This window comes from Armigeres subalbatus, chromosome 2, assembly GCF_024139115.2.
Source record: "Armigeres subalbatus isolate Guangzhou_Male chromosome 2, GZ_Asu_2, whole genome shotgun sequence".
NCBI classification, from domain to species: Eukaryota; Metazoa; Arthropoda; class Insecta; order Diptera; family Culicidae; genus Armigeres; species Armigeres subalbatus.
The window spans coordinates 274,162,222-274,180,788 of record NC_085140.1 but is presented as its reverse complement, the minus strand read 5'-3'; the positions used below and the strand labels follow the sequence as shown (position 1 = coordinate 274,180,788).

The following is an 18,567-nucleotide window of genomic DNA, read 5'->3' as shown; positions in this document are numbered from 1 at the left end:
CGAAAAATGATCTAGAGTGCGGCGTCGCAATCAACGCAGAAAATGACGTTTCGAACGTTAAACGTTGAACGGAGAACGAGGAAAATGTTTGGAAAAGCAGGATAATCATGAAAATGCAACGGTGTGGTGTGTTATGGGGAAAACAGCAATGCGTAACTTCCGGATGCTTCCAATTATTGGCCTGTGCAAGTATGAGATTAGATAAGTATGTTTTTTTCCTAATTGAAAGCTCAAACAATTTTTGCATGAGCGTTCGGCAATGCTTACTGCTTGGGTGAATATTTGCCGTTTAGCTAGACTTAGACACACATTTCCATATTTTTTGTAGTGTGTAGTTGTGATTTGATAGTTTTTTCTCCTCAAACACTCGACAGTCATATTGTTGCAGCAGCGCCATTTCTTCGTTGCACTTTGCATAATGGGTAAAATGATGCAATTTATTTGGACGGCGTATAAATTGATCAAAGTGCATGTTATAGAATAGATTAACTGAAAATTCAAGTTCGGCGATCATATAATCTGGTATCGTTGGTGAAAACGATATGCGAGCCATTTTATGGCTTTAAGTGTTTCTTATTCCTTACGCAGGAATCTTTGGGGAACGCGTTCCGAGTTATAGTACATTCACGACAGAACAAATTAGCGGATGGTCATAAAAGTCCAAATAGTTCGTGTACAGCCAGAGTGTCTTCTGCGATTGCAATAACCGCGGCTCTTATGGTATGCTGTTCTCTTCCAAAGTGATACAATACGCCCCTCTGGAATTTTTGAATATCTTCAATTAGCGGAGCAAACCTTCGAGGAAAATTGTCAATTTTGAGATTTTATTATTGCCAAATCACCATTAGATTTAAATATATTTCCATTAGTGGAGGATTCATATATTTTTTGTAGATGATTCATTCACACCGAGAAGATTCGCCTGTTCTGCTAAAACTGAACGATTATTCCTTACCATTTTCAAAATATCTACTATTGAGATGTACAGGAATGTAACACGAACCTGTAATTTTTTTTTATTATTTGAAAGCAAAAATTTGGAAGAATTAAAAAAACGCCCTTTTGTCATGATACTTTTTCCAACTACGGAATCACGTTCTTCAAGCATTATCGTTTTTGGTTCAGGAATCACTCCAACAGTTGTATTAAGAAATGGACACGTCTTTGAAAATTTCTTCGATGAGACGTCTATTTTTTGTAAATTGACTACTTGGGCGGAATCGACGTGAGGCACAAATTCATTCATGAATGTTTCAACAGTATGTGAAACAAAAGTATTTATGTGGTCAATTACTGATTTTCAGAAACTCATCATCTTTTTGCCTTTCTCGTATACTAAGTATTTATGTGGTCAATTACTGATTTTCAGAAACTCATCATCTTTTTGCCTTTCTCGTATACTAAGTATACGGTAAAGGCTATATGATCGCTCCAAAAACAAACTTTTTATAGAAGGTCCGGGGACCCATAGTTTTACATACCAATCGACTCAGTTCGATGAATTTAGGTGTTGTCTGTGTGTGCGTGTGTGTGTGTATGTGTGTGTGTGTGCGCACAAAACGACGCTAAAAATGTCACTCATTTTTCGGACACTTATCCTCAACCGATTTGCTCGCAACAAATTGCATTCGACGCAGAATTCTTTCTCATTGTTTCCTATTGAAAATTGGCCAGGTCGGACTATGGAATCAAAAGTTATGGCCAAAATACAAATTTATACGCAAAAATCTCGTAAAAATGTCACTCATTTTCGGGCACTTATCCTCAACCGATTTGCTTGCAACAAATTGCATTCGACGCAGAATCCTGTCCCATTGTTTCCTATTGAAAATTGGCCAGGTCGGACTATGGAATCGGAAGTTATGGCCAAAATACAAATTTATACGCAAAAATCGCGTAAAAAATGTCACTCATTTTTTGGGCACTTATCCTAAACCGATTTGCTCGCAACAAATTGCATTCGACGCAGAATCCTTTCCCATTGTTTCCTAATGAAAATTGGCCAGGTCGGACTATGGGATCGAAAGTAATGGCCAAAATACAAATTTATACGTAAAATTCGCGTAAAAAATGTCACTCATTTTTCGGACACCTATCTTGAACCGATTTGCTCGCAACAAATTGCATTCGACGCAGAATCCTTTCCCATTGTTTCCTATTGAAAATTGGCCAGGTCGGACTATGGGATCGGAAGTTATGGCCAAAATACAAATTTATACGTAAAAATCGCGAAAGAAATGTCACTTATTTTTCAGGCACTTATCCTCAACCGATTTGCTCGCAACAAGTTGCATTCGACCCAGAATGCTGTCGAATTGTTTCTTATTGAAAATTGGCCAGGTCGGACTATGGGATCGGAGGTTATGGCCAAAATACAAATTTATACGCAAAAATCGCGTAAAAAATGTCACTCATTTTTCGAGCACTTATCCTCAACCGATTTGGTCGCAACAAATTGCATTCGACGCAGAATCCTTTCCCATTGTTTTCTATTGAAAATTGGTCAGGTAGGACTATGGAATCGGAAGTTATGGCCAAAATACAAATTTATACGCAAAAATCGCGTAAAAAATGTCACTCATTTTTCGGGCACTTATCCTCAACCGATTTACTCGCAACAAATTGCATTCGACGCAGAATCCTTTCCCATTGTTTTCTATTGAAAATTGGTCAGGTAGGACTATGGAATCGGAAGTTATGGCCAAAATACAAATTTATACGCAAAAATCGCGTAAAAAATGTCACTCATTTTTTGGGCACTTATCCTCAACCGATTTGCTCGCAACAAATTGCATTCGACGCAGAATCCTTTCCCATTGTTTTCTATTGAAAATTGGCCAGGTCGGACTATGGGATCGAGAGTAATGGCCAAAATACAAATTCATACGAAAAAATCGCGTAAAAATGTCACTCATTTTTCGGGCACTTATCCTCAACCGATTTGCTCGCAACAAATTGCATTCGACGCAAAATCCTGTCCCATTGTTTCCTATTTGAAATTGGCCAGGTCGGACTATGAGATCGAGAGTTATGGCCAAAATACAAATTCATACGAAAAAATCGCGTAAAAATGTCACTCATTTTTCGGGCACTTATCGTAAACCTATTTGGTCGCAACAAATTGCATTCGACGCAGAATCCTGTCTCATTGTTTTCTATTTGAAATTGGCCAGGTCGGACTATGGAATCGGAAGTTATGGCCAAAATACAAATTTATACGCAAAAATCGCGTAAAAAATGTCACTCATTTTTTGGGCACTTATCCTCAACCGATTTGTTCGCAACAAATTGCATTCGACGCAGAATCCTTTCCCATTGTTTTCTATTGAAAATTGGTCAGGTAGGACTATGGAATCGGAAGTTATGGCCAAAATACAAATTCATACAAAAAAATCGCGTAGAAAATGTCACTCATTTTTCGGGCACGTATTCTCAACTGATTTACTCGCAACAAGTTGCACACGCTTAAAATGACTTACATATTTTTGTGTTCCGTTCACACAAAACGGGCCTCTCCTGGAACAACTCATATTATGAGTAACTACGATGTTACTCATTTTTGTGTAACCGATGGCCGATGATTTTCGGTGAGTTCATTTTACACAGCGAGAGAGCAGTCGGAAATCGAACCTAACCTCAATTGTTAATGTTAAAGTAAGCCAATTTTTCCATACTTATTCGGAGGCTTCTCCAATCGTTTCGATCAACAAAACAAAAGTGCGATGATTGTATTCGCACTTTTTTGTTTCGCCATCAAAACAAAGGAAAAACCTCCGAAAAGTACGATTTCTTACAGCACATTCTGCACGTTCGCCATCATAGCGACCCGAAGGGACTTTGACAGTTCGAGGCAAACTCACTTACACATATCATGCACATGTGAGACAGTACATAGCGACTGCTTATGTTTCACACAAAATTTTCACTCATAGTGAGAGTTGGCCAAGGCGTCGCCGTGATGTGTGAAAGCTATTCATGCGATGTGTACTTGACTTTGAGCGTGCATTCGACGCAGAATCCTATCTCATTGTTTCCTATTTGAAATTGGCTAGATCGGACTATGGGATCGAAAGTTATGGCCAAAATACAAATTCATACAAAAAAAATCGCGTAAAATATGTCACTCATTTTTCGAGCACTTATCCTCAACCACAATAAGTTGCATTCGACGCAGAATCTTGTCCCGTTGTTTCCTATTGAAAATTGGCCATATCGGACTATGGGATCGAAAATTATACCATTTTTTATGAGAAAATCGCTAAAAAAAATGTCACTCATTTTCAGGCACTTTTCATTAACCGATTTGCTCGCATTAAATTGCATTCGACGCAGAATGTCTCATTGTTTCTTATTGAAAATTGGCCAGTCTAGCTCACTTTTAGCACTTAGACTTCATCTATTCCCCAAGCAACACACGTTCAACAAATCTGGTTGCAGTAACCATATTGTGACTGAATCCGGTCATATATAAGTTACTGTGATTGATGTGCAATATGTGTGCTTCTCATGTCGCTCGCAACAGATTGCATTCGACGCAGAATCTTTTCCCATTGTTTCCTATAGAAACTTGGCCGGATCGTACAATTGGGTCAAAAGTTATGGCGAAAATACTATTTTTAAAACTACAAAATAAAATGCCATTTTTTGCTCTTATGCTCATCCGATTTGTTTGCAACAAATTGCGTTTGGCGAGATTTTTTTTTATGCATGTAAACAAATATGAAAAATGAGACCAATCCACATATTAGTGTTATTTTAGATTTTTCCAAACCTTTTGAACGAACGAGAAAGGCACCATCACCGCTAGGTGATTTGTGGATTAATCTGGGTTTTTACTTTCGTGTCTGTCATTGGCCCTTAACCGGCACACGGAGATTGATGAAAACTGGCGAATGCCATTCGCAGGGTCATCTTTAGACTAAGGCTCACATGAACTATTACGAACAATTATTGAACATCTATTTTAAGCGCTCCAATGCTCTTAAATTGAACAAACTCATCTTCCCTGGACTGCGACGATTTGTTTTTAGGTGGAATGTTCATGATCGAAGAATGTTTCGAGACAATGTGTTGCCGTTTTCAAATCAGTTTTCAAATTTGCGATAGCTCTGCATTCATGAAAAGTTTACGAGATTCTTTTCAAAATCTCGTTTATTTTTATGGACATTCAAATACCGTCTTTCTTAATCCATCGACATATCCATCTACTAGACGCTTGCAAAAGAAACATTTTAGGACGTCAGCCATCTTCCTCGCCCGAAAATCTGGGGTAACAAAAAAAAGTTTTCTTTGTGTACTCACTCACCGAAAAACTGCTCGAGGCTGTCACGTTTTTTTGCAAATCTTTTTCCTTGGACTTTTAAAACACGTTGTTATGCGAATTTCAAAGATGGAAATCCGCGGAAGAAAACTAAAGTGCAGTGATGTTATAGTGTTTGTGTGACGAAGGAGCTTTTGGATTCGAATCTGGACTGAACTAACAATCCGTATTATATTCGGAATGAATTAAGAGAAAACCGGTGAGGATGTTCCATTTAGATAGCATATACAATATACATAGACCGCAGTTCCCTTATTCCGTTTGGCGCGGAGTAGCGCCTGATATCGTTCATACTATAACAAAATGTGTTTGTGATTCATTTCACTACGACCAAGGAAATTCTGCAATCTCTTCATTTCACTGTTGCCCCGAAATACAGACAGTTCTATAAAACAATTTAGCTGTTACTCAGAAAGATGATAAGATTTGACAGCGTTTCCTGTAAATTTCATATCTCTTTTCTTAATTCCTCATGCATTTTCATACGTTTTCGTTTTGCCTTTCTCGTATACAAAGTATACGTAAAGGCTATATGTTCGCTCCAAAAACGAACTTTTTTTAGGAGGCCCGGAGACCCATAGTGTTATATACCAATCGATTCAGCTCGACGAATTGGAGTGATGTCTGTGTGTGTGTATGTGTGTGTGTATGTGTGTGTGTGCGCAAAAAGTTTAGCTCACTTTTTAAGTACTTATCCTCAACCGATTTGCTCTCAACAAGTTTCATTCGACGCAGAATCCTATCTCATTGTTTCCTATTGAAAATTGACCCAATCGGACTATGGGCTTAGAAGTTATGGCCAAAATACTTTTTTCTCATAAAAAAGCACATTAAAAAGTCTAGCTCACTTTTTGGGCACTTATCCTCAACCGATTTGCTCTCAACAAGTTTCATTCGACGCAGAACCCTATCTCATTGTTTCCTTGACCCAATCGGACTATGGGCTTAGAAGTTATGGCCAAAATACTTTTTTTGCCTTTCTCGTACAACAAAGTTGTACCGAAAGGCTATCATTTCACTACGAAAACGAACTTTTCATAGAAGCCTCGGAGACCCTTAGTGTTATATACCAATCGACTCAGCTTGACGAGCTGAGCAAATGTCTGTCTGTCCGTGCGTATGTATGTGTGTGTATGTGTGTGTGTATGTATGTGTGTGCACAAAAGCTAAGAAAAACATTAGCCAACTTTTTATATAGTAATCATTAACCGATTTTCTCGCAACAAGTTTCATTCGACAGGGGGCAAAGCCTAGTAGATCACTATTGAATTTGATAACGATCGACCGTTGCGTTTAAAAGTTATAAAGAAAATTGTACATCTAACCATATTAGCATCATGTAAGGTTGGTGTCTTTGCTAAATGCGAGAAAGGCAGTATCACCACTTGGTGAATTAAGTTGGGTTTTTCATATAAAAGCACATTAAAAAGTCTAGCTCACTTTTTGGGCATTTATCCTCAACCGATTTGCTCTCAACAAGTTTCATTCGACGCAGAATCCTATCCCATTGTTTCCTATTGAAAATTTACCCAATCGGACTATGGGCTTAGAAGTTATGGCGTAAATACTTTTTGCCTTTCTCGTATACAAAGTATACGTAAAGGCTATATGTTCGCTCCAAAAACGAACTTTTTATAGGAGGCCCGGAGACCCATAGTGTCATATACCAATCGATTCAGCTCGACGAATTGGAGTGATGTCTGTGTGTGTGTGTGTGTATGTGTGTGTGTGCGCAAAAAGTTTAGCTCACTTTTTATCTCATTGTTTCCTTGACTATGGGCTTAGAAGTTATGGCCAGAATACTTTTTTTTTCATATAAAAGCACATTAAAAAGTCTAGCTCACTTTTTGGGCATTTATCCTCAACCGATTTGCTCTCAACAAGTTTCAATCGACGCAGAACCCTATCTCATTGTTTCCTTGACCCAATCGGACTATGAGCTCAGAAGTTATGGTCAAAATACTGTTTGCCTTTCTCGTATACAAAGTATACATAAAGGCTATATGTTCGCTCCAAAAACGAACTTTTTATAGGAGGCCCGGAGACCCATAGTGTTATATACCGATCGACTCAGCTCGACGAATTGAAGTGATGTCTGTGTGTGTATGTGTGTGCGCAAAATAATCTCACTGATTTTTCAGGCACTTATCCTTAACCATTTCATTTCTTAGGCACTTATCCTCAACAGATTTGCTCGCATCAAGTTGCATTCGACGCGTCCCATTGTTTCGTATAAAAAACCGGCCCAATCGGACTGTGGGCTTCGGAGTTATGGCCAGTTTTTACAAGAAAAATTCTTACTATCTATTTAGGCACTTACTCTCGGCCGATTTGCTCGCAACATTCGACGCAGAATAATGTTCCATTGTTTCACATTGAAAATTGGCCGGATCGGACTATTGGCTCAGAAGTTATTGCCAAAATACTTTTTTTCATACCAAAAGTACGAAGTACTGTGAGTGAGTACGAAAGTACTTACTCGCAAGAAACGAGAAAGGCACTATCACCGTTAGGTGGATTAATCTGGGTTTTTTTATAGCTTTTTGTATAGAATGGCTGGAATGGTTTTGGATAAATTCTAAAAATATATAAGGGGGGAAGGGGTTTTAATTTATTTTTGCTCTTTATCGTTTCAGAGAGCGAGCAAAGGCGCTTAAACCTAGGCTAATTAGCCAGGGCAAGGCTAATACCTTCACCCCATCCGAGGGAAATCATCAGCCAGGATAACGGAGTGATATAAATTTCTTAGCAAAGACACTTCCAACGTTTTTTCACCAAAGTTATATCATTTGCTTATAATGATACTCCTAAACCTCAAACCCTACCAACCATCCAACTCCTTGACATCTATGAGGGCGTCGGTGAGTCGCTGGCCTCTTGTTAAGTAGATGTCATATCATCATTTCCTTCCCGGTGAAGATGGGCGTGGCCAGCAATGGTAGCTTTCATGCTTTATCATTTGGACCCCCAATTGGATTGCCATTAAATCCCAAATGGAAATCCATAAGCAATTGGGGTGAAAGTGTTAAAGAATATACATGACAGCTATCAGTATGCAATCTACGAAATACTCCGTTACAACGCAACGCAACGCACTTACCGAAAAACTGCTCGAAACCTCGAATTTATTACCACTTCCAATGCCGGTTCCATTCAGAAACTTGCACAAAAACCAAATAAATTGATAATGAAATACACACCAAGTACCTATAAGTCAAAAACTTTCTTTCAAATCACATAACTGCAGAAAAAACGATGATTAAAGATTTGACGTTTTGCGTTTGACAGATTGCCGTTTGAAGGACGGCTGTGCAGAACATTCAGTAATCAAGACAGTTTAGCTGAGTTTCAGTAAGTGATATATTGGGGGTCTAGCAACAATCCGAATAGCGACACCCGGACTAGCAACACTATTTTACTGCAGACATTTTATATAACATTTGGAAAGAGTCTATGGCAAAGCTTATGACAACGTAAACTTTTACATGAACGATTTCAAACATTTTTATCAAACAATAGACAAGTATTATAGATTTTTTTATTATTTTTTGATGATATATGTAATGAAGCAATGGAGTTTGGTCAGACCTATCGAACTGTACTGTAATCTCTATATATAAAAATGAGTTTGTTTTTTCTTTGAGGCATTATAAATGATCTTCAGTAAAATGTCCTGATACCACGCGCCTCACATATTATTGATTTTCTTTTATTCAATAGACAAATGTCAATTACGTATTGAGTTTCTAACTAAATGAATTCAGCCACAAGCATTTGTCTCATTCCAACATTATTCTTGCCCGTCACTAAAAGTTGAAAAAAATGCTTGATCTTTCAAAATAATAATCCGATATCTGAAAAATGTATTCACTCTGCTTGTAATCTTATATATAAAAATGAAATGGTCTGTGTTCGTATCCGCATAACTCGAAAACGGCTGGATGGATTTTTTTCATTTCTTCAGCAGAAACATTCGTTATAGTTTCCGACAGGTTTATATGATATTTCCTCATGCGAAAATTATTAATAAAGTTGAGTAAATCGTGAAAAACTAAAATAAAGATTCGTATGGAAATTTCGCATGGACAGTGCATAACGCGCATTTTCGCCTACTATGCAGGACAACGTCTGCAGGGTCGACTAGTTACTAGACAAATAAAAATCAGCAAAAATCTTTCCACTCACATGATACCCTTTCAGAAATGAAATCCAAGATAAATTTTGAACGGTATTATATCTCAGATCGCTTCATGTTTGAATACATTGCACGAGAAGATGTAATTGAAACTTATCGAACTTGGCACACAATCAAACCTAATCGTTCAATATTGAAATCCATACTTCATAACCCGCATCCGGCGGTAGTCCTTGAAAACTTATATCTCTTATATCAACCAACGGTCTCGCAGCCTCGCAAGGAAACCCCACCACGTTCAAGCATGCACCACAGTCCAGCACTCGCTCATGTCCTGCCCGATGGGATGTGTATTGCAAAAGCGTCAAACCATAACCATCTTGGCTGACTGCGCCCGTTGCACTGCTGTTTGCCAAAACTTTTCTGTTTACGGTTGGTTTTATTTTCCCTCCAATTCTGGCGCGGACTGAAAGTTTCAAGTGCATCGCCATCGATGTCGTCGCCGGAATTTGTTCCAGGCGATTTGAACTTTGCCTTATTTATACACATTACACATTGAGGTACAACGGGGCTGGTTGAAACACTTTGGGCTATTTATAGTTTTGTTCAGCATTTATTGAGGTGATACAATTCACAATCATCTACCAACTTATTAAACTGATTTTTGATTCATTGGTCCAGGTGGCAAAATCGCCTCAGTGCACCTTACACCGCATTGTCTTTTCCGACACCACTTCCTTCCGCAACCGATCCAAGCAATCATTGCAATATTCCTTTTGTCAACTTGCGGATCTTTCCGGGGACAGAATTTTGAGTCTCGTCCAAATTTTACAAAATCTCTAATTGATGGTAAGTGTTGCCAAAACCCATGAATGTGTAATCAAAAGATTACTAACTCAGCCACCACCTTTGACAGGACAGAATAAGTCTCACGGATTTGAGGCGACAATTTTTCGGACCAACGCTAGACGAAAGCATTCTATATGGGGTGGATGGTTTGATAGCTAATATCGGGCATGATGATGACGAACATAGAAAGGTGGATCGAACGTCCGCCAGAAAGGATTCTAAAGATGTATGTAACAATTTGTATAGTAAATAAGTTTGTTCCGACTCACATTTCTGATTGATTTTTTTAAATATATTTAATCTATTTAATCCATTACCGCTTAGCGTATGAAGGTTCATAAGCAAAAGGGGGTAATTTGAAAAAGCTGTTTTCTGCCATTTTTTTCTATTTCTGGTACAGTATCTGTTGATGTGCGAAATTTCATACGTCTGATATCTCAGCTGCCAAGCAAAACTATCGCGTTCACATTTTCAATAGGAAGCAATAGGACACGAATCGATACATCGTCGAATGCAAATTGGGGATCATCCATAAAATACGTATCGCTTAGAGGGGGATGGAGTTTCCTGAAGTGTGACGATCCATACAAAAAGTGTGTTATAGGGGTAAGGGGGGTTCAAAATTACCAATTTCTGCGATACGCAATTAATGGATCTTTCCTTGTTGCAAGAAAATCGGTTAAGAACTAGTTTTTTTTTCTGCGCATAAACGTTGCAGATACTCACGCACAAAACACTCAGATATACATCACCTTTTTCATTCGAGCGAAGTTGATTGGTATATAAATGTCGGCCGTCCGGGCCTCGTATTAGAAATTCGATTTTGTAGTAAACTTATAAGCCTTCCGGTACACCCTGGTATAGAGATGGTTCATATCATTTAGTCAAAGTTTGACTCATTCGCCAATAACTCTTCCGAAGTGATTTTCTTAATATATTGTTTGGTGGACTTTATCTCGAAGGTTTTTTCTACAATTTAGATTAATAGTTATTTGCTTCAAATATAATATACACAACGTAAAGGCGCTGAAACCATTCTATATACTAAATGATTCTAAATTTCTATCTTTCAGAATAATTCAGTGTAACTAGCACTTTGACTCCGTGCATAATAGAATTTAAACAAAGAAATTTTCAGCAAAGTTGAAGCAAAATACAGATGTAAAGGGTGTACGGAATCAAATTGCATCACTTTCAAAAGTTGATAACATTTTGCCTCCTGGGCTGATTTTAACGAAATTTTGTGGAAGACGTCTTCAGCATGTGTTATTCACACTGCGTGAATTTCATTACGAAATTTCCAGTAGTTTCGAAAATACAGCCGAAGGAATAGGACGTGTGCAAATAAATCTTGCGCATTCACCTCCATATTCCACATCTCATAAAAATATGTTAGTAATCCAATTATGTGCCTCTGACCCCAAAATCACCAGAATTGCGGCCGATCGAAAGATACTGGTCTGGAATGGAAACACGAGCTTCGGAAGCCTCCGAAATTGATCATTACGGAACAAAAAATGTTGATTTAGCCTTTCGCTTCATCATTTCGTATTGGTTTCTAACTCCAACGTCAACATTTTCGATTATCCGACTAATACAAGTAAACTTTCCAAAAACATTCTGTTTTGTCGCTTCTATAGTAAAAAACCAAAATCAAAAAAAAAAAAAATAGGAAAAGCGCTGAAATCTAATTTTGGACTGATATTTGTCAGATTTTGGGAGAGCATCAATCTCATTGTTCAGGCCGGTTCACAGTGCAGCACTTTTTTGGTGTTTTGTTTTCGATTTTTGTAATAGTTAGAGGCGTCAAAAAATATGGTTTCTTTGGGAAAGTTGACTTTAATTAAGTTAAATAATCGACTGAGGCAATAAAATTAGTTAATTTTTTTGTTGAGATAGATTTCAGGATGAAAAATGATAGTTACCCGAGCAGCACAAGTCAGGCAAAACTGGTTGCAGCAACTGGATAGCTACTAAATCTGGTCACATATGAGTTGCAGTAACCTATGTGGAATATGTGTGCTGCTAGGGTAAGGACATGTCAAAATGACAAAATGACAAAATCTTATGAGCTCATTTAAGAAAAAAGCTTCAGCATTTGGATGTATTTAAGAATTACAGTGAAACAGTTATACGTAGTCAAAGGTTTCATATTGTATTTCAGACCCTAAAAATTTCATGACAATCGGTTGATAGACTAATTTTTGGCGAGTAGTTCAAAGTGATGCAATTTGATTCCGTACACCCTTTACCATAGATCCCAGCTTAAAATTCAGTACAAGTAATGACTGTTGATACATTAGTTAAAATCTGACTAAATAATTGAACCATCCCTGCCTTGGTAAAAAAAAACACAAAACAAATTAAAATTATTTTATCAGGACTCAAATCATCTAGTAATCAAAACTCCATCTGAAGACATAAAAACCATTCTGAATAAAGATGGAAAACGTAACTCGACCAGTACCTCGAAAAGCGATGGTTCTGGAAATACTTCGCTATCCCATTCGATCCCTTCTGAAAAACAGAGAAAAAAATCCACTGATTCAGATTCTAAACATAGTAAATCAGCAGAACGTCAAATTAAGCAGAACGGTGAAAAACGGGCATCAGTTAGTTCATCAGAAGATGCAAAATCTCCAGGAAAAGTTTCATCAATGGAGGAAGATCATCAATCTGATCTACAGAAACATAAATCTACAGGAAACGCCGATGAAAAGGCATCGATTGCATCGACCCGAGGAGGTTCATCAAAAGGATCGATCGACGAAAAAAGAATTTTAGGTAAGCTGGGGAAGAGGGTGTTATTGTTCTGTGTACTTTCTACATATATACATTCCTTAATGTCACCACTAAACATAGTATTTAGTTAAAACACATTACAGTCAAACCTCCATGAGTCGATATTGAAGGGACCATCGACTCATGGAAATATCGAGATGAGGAATGTAAAATCTTTGATTAGCTGTTTGAAGGGACCATCATAGTAACCCAGGAAATATTTTTTAATATGCAATAATTTGCTTCCATGAGTCGATATCGAGTCATAGAACATCGACTCATGGATGTTTGACTTTATATGGCATATGCTTTCATTACCTCGTTTATATTATATAGTATCTAATGATTTAATTGTCTTATAATCACTTTACAGATGGCCATAACAAATCAAACATACTGACAGAAGTCGTTGAAAGTTTTGGAGAATGCACAGAAAAGGAGGAAGCAACGAGTTTAATTTCCAATAAAACAGATTTGTAGCAATGAAATATAAAATAGCTTATTTTTACAAACAAGCTTAACACTTCCTCATTTATTACCAGTGAGGTACTTCTTGATACTTGATGGGCTACAGCTTGTAGGCTCTCGGCTGCTCTGAAGGAGAATTTGATAGGACATTGTTAAGCACAGGGTCGTAAGCTAACTAGCACCTTAACAGGAGCTTCTATTGCTCCGTCACGTCACGGAAGGAGAAAGCCCACCGATTCAGATGACGAAAGAGGTGAAAAGTTTGGAAACGGTCGTTTTTCCAAGGTGGACCACACAGACCGAGGCTTGGATACCCGTTTTGGGCACGAATTGAACCAGAAATTGAATAGATCACCAAAAAGGGAGTGCGTCCGTAAATGAAATTCTACTCCGCAATAATTAGATTAACATGATTTGTTTTATTCGGCCATTAGGCCTTTCTATGACGAGAGAGACAAAGGGAAGGTGTACTTGCGCATTGTTGTTGATCTACGTTGGCTAGCATGCTGCTCGATGAGGAGGGCCCTCCGACGGAAACCAGGTTGTCGAGGTCACTCACGGACCGATCGATGAGACGTTGGTGCTGGACGAAAGCGAGACCGATTCGGGGTTGAACGACGGCGTGTCGTGAGGTGGTTTAGCGAAGGGTTCTTAACGTGTTCGGCTGCACAAAAGGATGGTTGGCACGACGCGGGGAGACCACAATGAACGACCGCTAGGTCATCGAACTTTGATTCAGCGGCTGCTCCGGTCGCTTTCAATCGTGAGGAGATTGCCGTATCAAGCCGGATCAATGGCTTCGTGCCAGTCGATGTCATCACCAAGTCGTTTCAAGCATGCGGCCTCTTCCAGGTTCTCTACTAAATATCATCTTCGCTTGAAGTTCTTCCGGTATAAGAACAACGTGTCCAGCCCACCGTAGTCTGCCGTGTTGTATAAGCTTAATAATATCCAGCCCTTTATACACCTGGTACAACTCGTGACAACTGTTTACGGCCGAGTATTGTCCGCAGCACCTTAAGCTCAAACACTCCTAAAGCTCTCCGATCAACATCCTTTAACGTCCATGTTTCATGGTCATATAAAGCCACCGGAAGAATCAAAGTAATAGACAGCGCGAATTTTGTCTTCGTTTGCAGACTACGGGACTTAAGCTGGCTATGAAGTCCGTAATAAGCCCTATTTGCAGCTGCAATACACCTTTTCAACTCGCGGGTAACATCATTATCGCACGTCACTACTTCTTCTTCTTCTTCTTCTTATTGGCATTACATCCCCACACTGGGACAGAGCCGCCTCGCAGGGAAGCCCAGGGAAGTCGAGACAATTTCCAATCCGAAAATTGCCTAGACCGGCACCGGGAATCGAACCCATCCACCCTCAGCATGGTCTTGCTTTGTAGCCGCGCGTTTTACCGCACGTCACTAATGTTCCACGATACACAAATTCTGCTACCACTTCAGATTTTTCACCATCCAGTACCATTTCGCTACCACCACCACTAATGAACCCACGTTGATTGCCAGCGACCATGTACTTTGTTTTGCTGATATTGATCGTGAGTCCAATCTCCGCTGTCTCCCTCTTAAAAGGTACAAAAGCCTCTTCCACGGCAAGGCGATCAATCCCGATAATATCGATATCGTCCGCAAATCTATTTACTTATTTATTTATTGTCGTCAATCATAATTGTAGACCTATTTACATTTGTATTCTTAACTATTCTAAATAACATTAAATAATGTTGATACTGTTTAAACTTATTGTAAAGTGTCATTAGCTTATAATACGAGAGAAGATCTGTTTCAGCTGTGTTTTGGACATCGATAAGTCAATAGTGTCACAATGTTTATTATAAGTGATCATCATTTGATTCATTGGGCCATATTTTGCATAGTTTGTTCGATGATAATTTACGGAGAATATTTGGCGATGTCGTAAAGATCGTGATGGAACATAAAGTTTTGATAATAGCTCCGTTGAGTCAATTCTGTTTGAAACAATATTGTTTATAAAAGTTACCATTGCTAAATCTCGACGCACTTTCAGTGAATGAATATTGATGAGCTTACAACGAGCTACATATGGTGGCAATGGAAATTCGGTCCACCCTAACTTTCGTAGTGCATATAATAAAAATTGTTTTTGAACTGACTCAATTCTGTTGGCATGAATAGCTGAAAATGGGGACCAAACTATGCTGCAATATTCTAAGATTGGCCTAACATAAGCTGTATATAGTATTTTTTGGGTATATAGGTCCTGAAAATTGTAACATAATCACTTGTCATAAGACGAGTTAATACCATCCCATTGAATTCCACCACTTAATTGTATCTTGACAGATACGTATTTCGACCTCAAAGGTAAGGCCGTCTTCAGTGTCTCGTACTTGACTCGACTTGAAGAAAATGATCGCAGATTACACTATTTATACTATGCGTAGGTATAATAATTTATCTAGGTACTTATCTTACTACGGTGCTTATTTCTACTCGCTTGATGCGCTTAATGCTTAGGTATAAACTTGAAGAGCCAGGAGCTACCATTTCCTTGATCTTTATTCAACAATCGCGTTTGTACCTGTCGGTAGATTTCCAAGCTCTCAGCAACATCAAGTTTCCACGGAGAAGAGACATTTCTTAAAATTTTAATGTTTGATGTCGTAATTGAATGATTTTCCTGATATACATGTTCAGCTACCTTAGACCTAAACTCATAATTTAATCCCTTATCAGATTCCCTCTTAGCCTTACTTACTTCTGCAATATGTTCTTTGAACCTTACATCTAACGATCTTTTTGTTTGACCTACATATACTTTATCACACTGTGAACAATTAATTTGATAAACCCCGGCCTTATTTAACATTTCTACTCTATCCTTTGTGGAGCCCAACAGTGTCTTCAGTTGATTGCTTCTGCTGGAGAATACTAAATCGATGCCGAATTTCCTCAGTCGATGGCGTAGCTGGTGGGTGATGTGTCGATCATAGGGGACCGATACCCTCTTCAGCGGTTCATCAATCGGTGTCAGTGTTGTCAGTTCGTTTTTCCGTAGGTTCCTCTGCTTCTTGTTGATGATTGCTTGTATTGTTCTTTCCTTGTATCCGTTGATCCTCGCTGTTTCCAAGATGTGTTGTAGCTCCTTCGTTTTTCCTTCTTCGCTCAGGGGAATCGTCTGCATCCTGTGGATCATGTGATGAAAAGCTGCCATTTTATGCTGATACGAATGATTTGATGTGTATGGGATGACTCTCATGGTGTTGGTGGGCTTCCTGTAGATTTCGAAGTCTAATGTTGCATTTGTTCCCTTGATAACCAGTAGATCCAAGAAAGGTAATTTACCTTCCTTTTCCTCCTCGTGGGTGAATTTGATGTCTTTATGTCTTATATGTAACATAATCGTTTTATAAAACCTAACATGTTGTTGGATTTGCTTTGATCGATGAAAGTGAGTTTTGAATCCAATATTACTCCCAAATCTCTTACTCTATTGCTTCTTACTACGTTCTGATCATCAAAACTAATATTTGCGCTGAGTATGTTTCGTTTTCTGCTGAAGATTATTAAGTTGCATTTTTTTATATTCAACTGTAGAAGACTTTTTTTACACCATGTATGGAATACCAATATTTCATCTTTGAATGTATCGATATCCTCGACAGTTTTGATTTTTAGGAAAAGTTTCATGTCATCTGCATAAATTAAGACATTCAATTTATGAGGCACAAGTCATTTACAAATAAAATAAAAAATTAATGGACCTAAATGAGATCCTTGAGGAACTCCAGAAGAGGCTTGTATTGGGGTTAATAATTTTCCTTTGTATCTTACAATTTGAACACGACTTGTTAGATACGATTCAAGCCAATGAAGAAGTTTTGGTTGAATTCCCATCTTCTGCAGTTTGAACAAAAGCATGGGTAAATCAACGCGAACAAAAGCTTTGCTAAAATATGTGTACAAGGCTTCTACATGGTGACCACTATTCATTGCATCCAAAGAATAATTCTCGCTTAACTTTTCAAAAGGTCCTAAGTAACATTTTTTTCATGAATTAATTTGAATACAGCAATCAATAGCTTTCGTGTTGTTGTATTGATTGCGCTATTCAAATTAATTCATGAAAAAAATGTTACTTAGGTCTTTTTGAAAAGTTAAGCGAGAATTAACGAATTCTGTTAGATTTGTGGCTGTCGAACGACCTTTAAGGTCACTCCTGACGGAATCCAAATTTATAAGTGCTCGCGTTTTCGGGGGCACACCACTCGATACGGAGGTAACGAACGACTGTTATTTTTATTATTTCACGCATGCTGCGACGCAGCAAAGCTAAATCAACAAAAATGACAGTTGTGCGCCGCCTCTGAATCGAGTGGTGTGCCCCCGGAAACGCGAGCACTTTGGAACTTGGATTCCGTCAGGAGTGACCTTAAAGAAACCGTGTTGCTTAGATGTGATTCGATTTTTAATTTGAACAAATATTTTTTCATAAACAATTGCTTCGAACAATTTCGGTATGCAAGATATAAGAACAATACCATGATAATTACGAACATTGGATTTTATACCAGGTTTAAAAATTGGAACTAAAAATATTTTTTTTCCATATTAACGGAAAACATCCTGATTCCAGTGACATGTTGAAAATCCAGAATAATGGAGCAGTAAGTTCAATTGCTAGAGTCTTAATAAACACTGGAGGTATTCCATCGGGTCCGGAGCTCTTAGACCCATCTAGATGTTTCAGGGCATCACAGATGGTTGACGCAAACGTCATTTGAAAACTCAGGATAAAAATCGAAAAAGTCGTGATCTCGATCATCTTCTGAGTGGGTAGTGTATACTTCTTTAAAGAAATCGGCAAACAAATTACATATTTCCTCTGGACCATTACCTGTTCTACCATCTAAATAAAGTTTCGATGGAAAATTGGCTGATTTTAATTTAGTGTTCACATAGCTGAAAAAATGTTTTGGACTAGTCTTGATTTCACGTTCAGTTTTTATATT

The 18,567-nt window shown here is 38.2% G+C and overlaps 2 protein-coding genes across 2 annotated transcripts; one reads left to right on the top strand and one right to left on the bottom strand.

Annotated features, from left to right (window-relative positions):
* The first annotated feature begins 10,186 nt into the window (after positions 1–10,186).
* Positions 10,187–13,601, top strand: LOC134216370 (uncharacterized). The gene is made up of 4 exons (XM_062695273.1): positions 10,187–10,304; positions 10,372–10,530; positions 12,686–13,088; positions 13,459–13,601. The coding sequence occupies exons 1-4, from the start codon at positions 10,302–10,304 to the stop codon at positions 13,563–13,565; spliced, it is 672 nt and encodes a 223-aa protein (XP_062551257.1). The 5' UTR covers positions 10,187–10,301; the 3' UTR covers positions 13,566–13,601.
* A 2,276-nt stretch (positions 13,602–15,877) lies between these two features.
* Positions 15,878–16,925, bottom strand: LOC134216369 (uncharacterized). The gene is made up of 2 exons (XM_062695272.1): positions 16,901–16,925; positions 15,878–16,830 (listed from the first exon to the last, which is right to left on the bottom strand). The coding sequence occupies exon 2, from the start codon at positions 16,812–16,814 to the stop codon at positions 16,062–16,064; it is 753 nt and encodes a 250-aa protein (XP_062551256.1). The 5' UTR covers positions 16,815–16,830; positions 16,901–16,925; the 3' UTR covers positions 15,878–16,061.
* Positions 16,926–18,567: the final 1,642 nt, after the last annotated feature.

Bases quoted from the DNA above. Each gene is read 5' to 3' on its own strand.
- LOC134216369 (XM_062695272.1), bottom strand. From the start codon at position 16,814: ATGAGAGTCATCCCATACACATCAAATCATTCGTATCAGCATAAAATG.
- LOC134216370 (XM_062695273.1), top strand. The intron at 10,531-12,685 runs GTATGTAACAAT...TTATTTTATCAG, and splicing joins CCAGAAAGGATTCTAAAGAT to GACTCAAATCATCTAGTAAT. The intron at 13,089-13,458 runs GTAAGCTGGGGA...ATCACTTTACAG, and splicing joins CGACGAAAAAAGAATTTTAG to ATGGCCATAACAAATCAAAC.